Source organism: Papilio machaon, chromosome 11 (assembly GCF_912999745.1).
Source record: "Papilio machaon chromosome 11, ilPapMach1.1, whole genome shotgun sequence".
NCBI classification, from domain to species: Eukaryota; Metazoa; Arthropoda; class Insecta; order Lepidoptera; family Papilionidae; genus Papilio; species Papilio machaon.
Genome location: NC_059996.1, coordinates 6,097,424 through 6,108,735, shown reverse-complemented (window position 1 = coordinate 6,108,735; position 11,312 = coordinate 6,097,424). Strand labels below are relative to the sequence as shown.

The window sequence follows — 11,312 nt, the reverse complement described above, 5'->3', positions numbered from 1 at the left end:
TAATTTTTTATAGTTATTTTAAACCAATATAAAAACCGCTACACATAATATTCAGTTTCAACTGTCAGTTAAAAACATTAAAAAATTGAAAACTGTACAGACGTCAGTTAATCGAGTCTTTTTGCCATTGGTCTGCCGTGACCTTACGGACGTAGGCCTCCCCCATCGATTGCCACAATGCCCAGTCCTGTGCCGCCAGGTGCCGCTGTGTTGACCAGGTCATCGGTCCATCTTGCAGGAGACCTACCCTATTTTATATAACATTAAATCGGTAGTTTTATACTTTAATTCGTCACAAAGTCGCTTGTATGTAATAATGTAATGTTCCTTTTATTGCATTTATTAGGCGCTTTTATTATCGTGTTCTACGAAAATTTCCGCTTCTAGTCACTCATTCGGCTTCCATTAAAAGTATTTTTTTAAATATCACAATTTCGACATCACATCTATATAAATTATATTATTTTAATCACGCACATTTTATTTGCACATTATATTTTTTTGGCTTTTACTTTTTACTATTGTTTAATGCTATAATTTTAATCTTTACATTCCAACTGTATTAACTAGTGTAAGCAATAAAATGTTTTTACAAATATTTATTATTATTTTTACTTGTATACCTTTTCTATTAAATTGAGCGAGGTTAAAATATCAAATATCCTTTTAATTTTGTACCGAAGGTCAAAAAAGATTAAAAAGAAATTAAAAGTGCTTATAAAGCGAATATGCGTAAAAAGAGAATGAATTTAGATATGACGGCTGATAGAAATGTATGGATGAATGTAATCAAATAAGGATAATTGAGCCGGTGATTGGCTAAAATATGTAAAACCTACATGGACATAAAAAATGACATGAAAACTACAGTACGAAAAGGATTTTGCAACACTTTTTTAATCTTGACATTGAGGCACTAGTGAGAAGTCATAGTTTAGTTTCACTAAAGGCCACCGGAACAGATATCCTTGTCGGTCGGACACATACTGTGCCGTCCCTCCGTACCGTAGAGAGACAAAGGCAGGTTGATGTTGAAAATAAAATAATTGTTTCCGTTCTTATATAAAAATTAGTTCTTTAATTTTTGATGACTAATATCACCCAATAGATGGCGTTGAAGTAGCTTTTGAAATAATTCATTACCGCTAGATGGCTGTTAATTATTTTTTCGAAATTCTTATACACGGTGTAGAGTTTCACACCAACGGAATCACATTCACCAGTTGGTAAAACTTCGGTATCGCTTCTCGGCCTTTTGGCTAAGATCAAAGTGTAGTATCTGTTCTTTTCAGCTTAATATCTGAAAGTTCCCGCACTGCGGGACCAGTATATTAAACTGATTTTTGTAAAGCGACGGGATGTTCGGGGCTCGCTCCACTCCCGTCACGGGTCGGCCCGGCATTGCAGTGCCGCCGGGATCGGCCCACATATTACTGATAATAAAACAAAAAGTCTGAGCCAAATACGACTCTTCATGAACGTAACGATCGTAGTTATATATCTTAAGGAATTTCATTAGATATACAACTACGATCGTCAGGGCTGGGTTGAACGAGTCTCAGTTGTGGAGCCCTAGCTCCCTGGTCTAGAGTTAAGTGATGTCTCTTATTCAGCCAATCAATATTGGCATTCTTTATTTGTTTAGAGACTGATACCCGTAGTTATACATTTATGCCAAATTTCATTGAGATCCGTTCTGCAGATACCTTCTAACATGCAAATATTCGCATTTATAATATTAGTAAGGTACCAATCTATGAGCGACCTGATGGAAGGATTTGAACTTCCGATGGTGAAATTGAAATATATATCGGGGCTTTTAAAATAATTTTGTATATCCTTAAGAGAAAAAAAACAAACTTGAGAGGTGTCAAGGGACACCCGGATGGAACGAAGTTCCTTTCAATTAATAAGTGAAGGAACCAATGTTTATTCTATGAATAAAAAACTTAAGTCTTCACAAGAAGTACATTTTATTTCTATGAATTTTCGTTATATATTGTCACGTCGTTGCCATGGTGAAGTAGCGCTCATTCGTCTTTAACATACTATAGCAAAAAGTGTCGTGACAACTTTTCGTAAGAATTTTTTCCGTCTAGCCCCCGTTCACAACGCGCGATAAGGAACTTCGTTCCAATAGTCAATAACAACACAAATTTGAGATAACGTGAACTAAAAGAATTGAAATCAAACACAATTCTAGATTTATCATTTTTATTTCAATAAAATAACACAGTTATTAATTAAAATTGTCTTAAACACCATGATGAGTGATAGAAAACATAATTAATATTTCGTCAGCCGCAAAATACTTGTATAAAGTCAGTAGACAATGAGGCCGAGGTTGAGAAATGCTCTCTGTTAAACCTATTACAGAAATTACACTACAATAAAATGAAAATGGAAATATCAAGAAAGAAAATTAATATTTATACATAACATTTTACGACCTCAACTTCACTTGTTGAAAAACATTTTAAAATATAGACGAGTCCTTACATAATGTCATATAAATAAATTCTTCAATTTCATCGTTTATACATTTTTAATACTTGTATGTAACGAAGTCACAAACATGTTATAATTTTGTAAAGACCTGTCTACATAATTAAAAGTTTTTAGAAAAACAATAATCGAAAATAATATGTAAAATTAAATTTTCTAATCAACTTAACAAAGTTGATTAAATGAGACATAAAATATTTTACAACACCAGTGTATAATGTATCAAGATCCTAATACATAAAACTTATTCAATTACAACAGTAACACTAATGTGTACATCACAATATTCAGTCAAAAGTTCACACAACAAGCGTTGTATAAGTCAATTCATTTTATCTAATTAATGAGTTCATATTGAGTAGAGATTTAGCAGCCTTTGAGTCGGTGGGGCCTTTCTTCTTAGACGGGTCCAACATGAAACATTTCCATAGTCTGGGAAATTAAAATAAACTGTCAAAATGTGATCTACTTGAGAGAGGCAATATTTATATATATATTTTTTGATGTGAAACATCTATAGGATCACTTGTAAACCGAATTGTTGGCGTGGCGACGCTTGCCGTGGCGACGGGTCGCCAAGCTATACTGAAGTATACATATATATATTTTATTTTAATATTTAATATTATTTATTATTATTATTATTCATTCATTCATTCCTTCATTCACTCATTCATTTTTTATCCATTAATTCACTCATTCATTCATTCATTTTTTATCCATTAATTCACTCATTCATTCATTCATTTTTTCATTCATTCATTCATTCATTCATCCACTCATTCATTCATTCATATTTTATGCATATTACTTGTACACAGACGATGTTTCACATCTGCCAGGCGTCCCATGACGGCTCACAAGTTTTTTTTCTTTACATATAAATTTTGGAAAGCTAACTGTTTAGTAGAAGGTGGCATGTTGTAAGTGGTAGATGGTATGTTGTAAGTGATGTGTGGCATGTGTCAACGCGAGTGTCACCTGAGGGTCTCATCGGCACCGGCGGAGAGCACGGAGGTGCCGTCGGGCGATAGTGCGAGATGCAGTACACGCGCCACGTGTCCGCTCAGCTCGGCCACACGCGTCATCGTCGGATACTTCCAGATGATCAGCTGGTTGTTGGCGTACCCGTGTCCGGATATCAGCTCCTTGTAGTGAGTGCTCCATACGATAGAACACACCTGACACATTTCATCTTATAAATCATTTAGAAATATGGAGATGGATTATCATATTCCGTTGCTTTATCTATTTTATTAATATTATAAATGGGAATGTTTAGATTTAGATGGATGGATGTTTTAAGGTATCTCCGCAAAGGCTCGACGGACCTTGATGAAATTCGGCACAGATGTAGAACATAGTCTGGAAGAACACATAGGCTACTTATTGTTTTTTTTAAATTCCGCGCGGACAGATATTGAGAAAGAAAGAGGACATTTCCCCTTCCCATGCGTCCCCTCTTCCGCCAAATCCACTTCCCCTTCCCATCCTAATAAGAAAAGATAGTATACTTTATATATATCATAGTATACTTGTGACTTGGTGTCGACGGTGTTGAGGTTGGTGCCGGTGCTGACGTTCCAGATGCGAATGGTCCTGTCGGCGGTGCCGCCGCCTGACGCCAGCACGCCAGCGCTCCACGGACACCACGCCAGGCCCTTCACCGCCGCCAGGTGTTGGCTGTAAGGCACATTGTTATTGATAATCAGCTGTTGTAAATTTAAATTAATGTATGTCTTATACGAGTTTCTAGATTATTTACATTTACATTTCATTTAATAAACAAATTACAAACATCGGATTTAGATAAATGAATTTTTTGTCGCTAACACTAGCTTGTAATAATCATATAAATTGAGCTATTTCTGAACTAGACAAAATGTATACTAAAGTAAGTAAATTTATATGACAAATGTTGAATTCTTACTTGAATGAGTATAAATACTGTGGCTGAGAGTAATGCTGTCCTTCAGCCAGCGGCCAGATATTGAGAAGGTTGTCGTTACCGCCCGATGCCAGGTATTTACCATCCAGCGACCATTTCAAAGCACACACCTTCAATTTTACACAAAAGTGATTTAGTAACGTAATTGAAACAGTCATATTTTATAGGCTAATTTAAACGGCTACATATGAATGTCTGGTGATGGCACTGATAAGTTTCAGATACATCGGGCAACCAGTATCTGGGCGAATATTTATTTCATCGCGGTCGCGTCTCGCATTGACTGAGTGTGACCGGACTCATCATATATGAGTTAAGCCATTCTTAAATATATGATAATGTCTAAGAAACACTACAATTTAGAAATCATAAAACTTGAAAGTTCCTTAATTTGTGCTACTTGATTGCAAGATGGATTAAGAAGTCACCATTATTATTTTTTTGCTTAACTTTTGGACTAGCGGGATATGTAGAATTTATAAATATAGTTTCAGTATGATGATACCTCTCTTGTATGTGCATACACAGTGGCTAGTGCGTGGTCGCGCTGGCGCACGTCATGGTGCACTATGTTGCCGTCACGACCGCCGCTGGACAATATGTACATGTTCCATGCCAACGCACCCACTCGGCCAGAGTGACCATCCATTAGCTGCAACAGTAGGCAAATTTCACTAGAAAATTATACCTTACTAGCTTTTACCCGCGACTCCGTCCGCGCGGAACAAAAAATAGAAAACGGGGTAAAAATTATCCTACGTCCGTTTCCTAGTTCTAAGCTACCTGCCCACCAATTTTCAGTCAAATCGATTCAGCCGTTCTTGAGTTATAAATAGTGTAACTAACACGACTTTCTTTTATATATATAGATAATGAAATTCCAAAAGTATTTTAAGAAATAATATAAATGTCAGATCTTCCGCGATGACAGATGGAAAGAGACTGGTCATGAGCAGCAGCGCATGCTTCCTTATAAAACCTTTTGTAAGACTACCCCAACAGTACTTCCAATCCTAACACGGAATCATCCCAAAAACAACATGGACGCCGCTGTCCTACCATAACATTTGACAAACTCATTAAAATAACTGATTAGTGATAACAATTAATTTAAATGAATTGATATTTTGTAAATACTAAACCGGATGCGTAGGTATTGTCAAAAATCACAACAATTTGATCTGAGTTAACTTAGATAAATAAATCTAAAGTTGATCCACAAATAGCAATTACTATTTATAATACACACAATATGTGAATGATATTAAAGAGGATATTTTCAGAGGTCGCAAACATATTTATATTTTTACAATTACACATAGTGATGGATTGAAACTAAAATAAATGAAAAAGCATGTTTTAATATGATAAAAGTTGCTGAAGACGTAATACTAGTCCTATTTATTTTCTAATCTGGTTTTTTTAATTGTCAACGAATTACTCACCCTTAGTCTTTTAATTTTAGAACAGTCCCACAGTTCAACAGTCGAGGATGAAGTGCCGACGGCTAAGTGTGGTGAGCCTCCTTGCACCCAGGAGACGGAGCTGACAGTCTCTGAGCCCTCCAGGGTCAGAAGCTGGTCAATCTGCCCAGTGCCAGCGTTCCACAAGTATACAGCATTACCAAGAGCCACTGCTACCACATTAGATGGACTCCAGTCAACTAAATTAAGATCTGTAATGGAAAATAATGTTTATTTGTATAATATTGATTTTTAGCCGACTTCAAAAAGGAGTTTATCAATTCGACTGCATTTTTTTTATATACAAGTTTTAAGAATAAACATATATATTAAAAATTGTGTAAACTTACAATAGTCATCCAAAATATCAGGAGCGTCAAGTATTCTTTCAGGAGCTTGTGGAATGTATCTTGTGTTGTTTTTCACTGTTGAAGGTACTTTGGCCTAAAATGATTGCATATTTTCAATCTTTTCATAGCTATTTTAGTGTTTAGTATTATAAACAATCTATCTATATATATAAAAGAAAGTCGTGTTAGTTACACTATTTATAACTCAAGAACGGCTGAATCGATTTGACTGAAAATTGGTGGGCTACCTAGCTTAGAATCAGGAAAAGGACATAGGATAGTTTTTACCCCGTTTTCTATTTTTTATTGCGCGGACGGAGTCGCGGGTAAAAGCTAGTATTATAATAAAAATAATAACAATTATATTTATTAAATGCCAGTTTTATATTGAACCAATTTTGTAATTACTTGCTGTTAGAAAAAAACAAATAAATATCCATCATATATAAATTATCCTAAAAATTTGAAAGTACCTACAAAGAAATTCCAAAGAAAAGGATGGAATAAAGTGGACTTATAAATATCAACAAAATTGCCCATATACCTGTGAGTATACAACTCGTAATCTATTCTGGTATCCTTCAGGTGCGGCAGGGGCTTTACATGTGTACTGCAGTAAGCGGCCGGGCTCTGTGTCAGTAAGTACTCGCCCAATGGCCTCACTCGCTGCTATTTGTGACACTGCCTCTTCGCTTTTCTCTTCATCACGACTCATCTGAAACAAATGAATGTTATAGTTGGAATATTAGCAGTGTATTAACTTGTTAAAAGTTGTTTTTTAGATGTCACACATATTGCAATTAACTTAAATTTATTTTACAAGTTTAGCAAACAAAATTTAAACTTTACCACTTATCCATCAGAACAAATAGACTTTAAATTTTATTATTTCTCAATTCTTGTTTATATTTCAATCTAATTCTTACCATATAATGGCACAGGTCATAGTTAGAATTACTTCTCGAAGGTATAAATCTGTCAGCTTTGTTGGGTGTCTTGGAGGCTTTATTGGGAGTTGGTGTAGTTGAACGACCTGCAACATATTGAGGGTCAATAAATTGTTTCAAGATTCTAAATAATTTGCAAAAATAAATGACAATTAAAAAATACATATCAGTAGTTTACTGTAGTTATACGTGCTAGAAAAACCTTAAAAAGTTTGATAGTGGTAACTCACCTGGAGACTTAGTTTTACACGGAGTTTTTTTGCCTTTCTTATTTTCATTTCTTGTGGGTGTCTTGCTATTAGATAAAGCACTGTTATTGCAGCTTTGATTTGCAGTAATCGACAGTTTTTGCAGCGATTGATTGCAAGAACTTATGTTTGCATTAGAAATGTTTTTCAACGATGAGCTCAATGAGGGATTTATGTTTTCGTTATTTGATTTCTTGATCCATCGTTGCAATGGACCTCTCGTTATAGGCCCGTCCATGGTGGCCAAACTATTTATTTCGTTCAAGTAGTTGAACTGGGCCATTCCTAGTTACAAATATCTACACAGTCCAAAATTTATAGATTTTGAAACGATGATTTCATAAGTTGAGTTATATTTTACCAGGCAAACACAACAGTAAATTAACTTTACAATAATTATAATTATTATGATAATTCATAAGAACACGTTCAATTCAACTGGCAAACACAAACAACCGTTGAGATTTGAAATTTTAAAACGCCATTGGCGGACATAATCTTTGTGGCACAGATAACGTCGCACGTACGTCAAGTACGAATCTTTATGGCTATGGTTTTTCTTTGTTTTTTTATAAACTGTATCCCCGTTTTACCTTAAGAAAATTTTAATTATTTCTTTTAATACCTCGGTTCGTAATATATTGAGATTTTTGGAGTATTTAATGACTTTTTATAAACCAAAGATACAAACCGATGCCACGTTAAACTCACTGCGGATTCTTTTGGCATTGCAGTTTTATTAGGAGCGTGGGCAATTTTTTTGGGAATAACTTTATTTTCCCAATTTAACCGCTAAAATTTTTAAAAATCATCCAACTTTAAGTTGTTGCCACCGTTGATGTAGTTGAGATTTGATGGATTAGGAACGAATGAAATAATTTCAATTATATGAAAAATTCTTTATTTCCAAGACTGTATAGCTCATCATAATAAAACTAACATACTAAAAGTTCTAAAAATATAGGTCTATATTTATTGCATAATTGATACAAGTTAATTCACGATCATAAAAACATGATAAATTTAAATGCATTGGGGAATCCGTAAGTATTATTTCGATGAATCACATTAAACTGGTCTAAAATTAGGAACAGAATTGTAGAAATGCTTGATTGAGCATTACAGTGTACATAACACCTTAATAACTAAGTAATATTAATTACAAAGAACAGAGATATACAATTCGTGTTCAAAACTCTGCATCTGACCAAATTCAACACCTATTTATAAAATAAACCTACAATGTTATAGCACCATATTTTATAAAAAAAAAGATATAAAACCTTATTTACGACTAATACGAGATCTTTTCCATATTAGAAATATTTACAAATTGAATGATAGATCTACATTACTTTAACAAAAATGTAACTACAGTCAAAACCGTTTATAGCGACATCGTTTAGAACAACATACCGGTTAAATTGACCAAAATCAAAGGTCCTGGCTGAATGTTATTACATATCTTTCCTATTAATACCTGTCACCGGTTGTTACAACTATCGGTTTTTACGACTCAATATGAGTAGTCCCTTCGATGTCGTTATAACAGATTTTGACTGTATGTATAAAAAAAAGTAACTGATTTTTTAAATTAAAAGATTAACATCGATTAAAGACCTACAAAATTTGATAAAAAAACTAATCGTACATTTGAATATATTCTCAACCATTGAACATAATAGTTCCCAATAATAACATTGGATACCAAGAATATTAGATCTTTAGTTTCCTTTTTTTTAAGGGATGAGAATTTTTTTTACACTAGCGTGTCAACAGTGGAACCCTACAGTTATTACCACAACGTGGTCAGATGTTAATGAAATTAATAAATTTTCATCTTAAGTCGCTGGAATTAAAATAATAGGCGCTTAGTTCGTAACAATATAAAAAACATCAAAGAGATTCACGGGTAAAATTACTTTCTGATATACAATTTACAAATATATTGTGACAAAACATATAAAACTAGTAAAAATAAATGCATATAGAGAGAAACTATAGAAATTGTTAAGAGAGATTACAAAAAACTTGATGTGACCTCAAACTTACGTCCATTATTTGTTCATTGTATTTTAAATTCTATAAGTTTTCAATAAATTATTCGAGTTACACCGTTCTCATATACCAGAGCGAAAAGCAGTACATTTGCAAATAAAATTAAACTTTTCACGTATTTATCTTTACTCTTGATAAGAAAAATTAAACCTTGTTTCAATGTGATAAAGCTCAATTATATTTGCGATTAAAAATCTTCTCTCCGCGCTCGGACTGTATGAACTGATACTTAGAAAACAATAATTTATATCCATATGCAGTGGACATATGTTTACAATCTTACATATGCATGGTGGGTTTGAAATACAAATATTAAAGTTTAATACTAATTTGATATTTATAGTCATTTATATGCAAGATAGTGTGTTAGAAAAGCAGAGCTGGGCATTAACTCGTTAATCCGTTAATCGTTAATTAACGAAGTTAATATTTTCCTTAACGGATTAACTTTTAAGTTAAATTCAAAAAGTGTTAACGCTCTTGTTAACTTCCGTTAAATTTCACTTCCGTTAATTTAGTCCGTTAATTGTTACAATAGACACTTATTGACGTGTTGTCATTTTATTTAAATTATGCATCAGGCTACATTCGTAAGTTCGGCTATGTTCGGCGACCGTCGGCGAGTCGAATGGTGACCGAGAACGAGAGAGTACGAGAACGAGCGAGTGCGAGTGTATGTAGGTTATACAATACACCGAGCGGCCGGGAAAGACGTGATCAAAAGAGTACCGCAGAATCCTTGTTAGAAAATAGTGACGATTTAACCAAACTTACCTCTATCAAATATTGCGAAGTTTAGGCGCTAGACACCTTCAAAGTTTATTAATTATTTCACATTTACACAAATATCTCGAAAAGTCTATATTACATTTTATTCACATTAAAACTGGTTTTCATTTATTTAACATCACTTTTTTTTAGAACATGATTTTGTTATAAAACCAACATAAGGTACGAAAGTACTTTATTCTAAATACAATAATTATACACTTTGTCTTATACGTGAAACGCAAACATCTAGTAAAAAAGATAAACACTGCGTTGAATTGCAATCAAAATAATCAAGTGTGCATAACTCTTCAACGTCGTAACTAAATTACAACTAAACTTTGTTGGCGACGAAAATGTTTATTTTAATATTGAAGTTTAAAGACAGCAAAAAATATAAAAAAAAATCGTTTATGGTTCATTTGAAAAAGCGTACAAATAGGATTTTTTGTCATTGCGTAGATAAGAAACAAACAATGAAAAATAAATTTAAAAATACGAAAGACGAAATGTGCACGCAATAACCGTTCCTCAAAAACAAAAGGGATTTAGGCGTTTATTACCGTCGTTTGTTTTTTTGGGGCTTCTTCATAGTTTACGAAAAATAATTTTGCATTTTAAAAATATGAACAAAGGATCAAATGGACAGCCCGCACAGAGAATGCGATAACGAACTCGAAGGATTTATGGCCCCAACCCTTCTAATGGTCGGGGATGCACGTGCGCTGCACAAAGACAATAGCGAAGATAATTTGTTTGTTTACAAAAAAAAAAAAGTATACGATAAAACGAGAAAGAATGAGGAAAAAGATAAAATAATTATGTTAGTGAAATAATGTTAAATTGTGTTATACTAAAATTAATATATGAAATGTCGTCGGCACAAGTGACCTTTACAATAACATAAAAAACAATCTCAAACAAAATGCACTGAAAAGTAACAAAATAATGTCATGAAAACCCTCTAAACTCTAAAGAAAGTTCTCTTCTTTCTTGTAACATTTATTGTATAATTATTGTTATTT

The 11,312-nt window shown here is 33.5% G+C and overlaps 1 protein-coding gene and 1 non-coding gene across 2 annotated transcripts; one reads left to right on the top strand and one right to left on the bottom strand.

The window, feature by feature from the left end:
* The first annotated feature begins 1,239 nt into the window (after positions 1–1,239).
* On the top strand, positions 1,240–1,432 carry LOC123721426. The gene has a single exon (XR_006756231.1). It is a non-coding gene; the product is annotated as a U2 spliceosomal RNA (small nuclear RNA).
* A 1,389-nt stretch (positions 1,433–2,821) lies between these two features.
* Positions 2,822–7,894, bottom strand: LOC106711457 (cell division cycle protein 20 homolog). Its single transcript, XM_045679962.1, has 10 exons — positions 7,444–7,894; positions 7,193–7,299; positions 6,811–6,981; positions 6,267–6,360; positions 5,899–6,128; positions 4,959–5,105; positions 4,436–4,563; positions 4,041–4,188; positions 3,487–3,686; positions 2,822–2,937 (listed from the first exon to the last, which is right to left on the bottom strand). Exons 1-10 carry the CDS (start codon positions 7,742–7,744, stop codon positions 2,838–2,840), a joined length of 1,626 nt encoding a protein of 541 aa, XP_045535918.1. The 5' UTR covers positions 7,745–7,894; the 3' UTR covers positions 2,822–2,837.
* Positions 7,895–11,312: the final 3,418 nt, after the last annotated feature.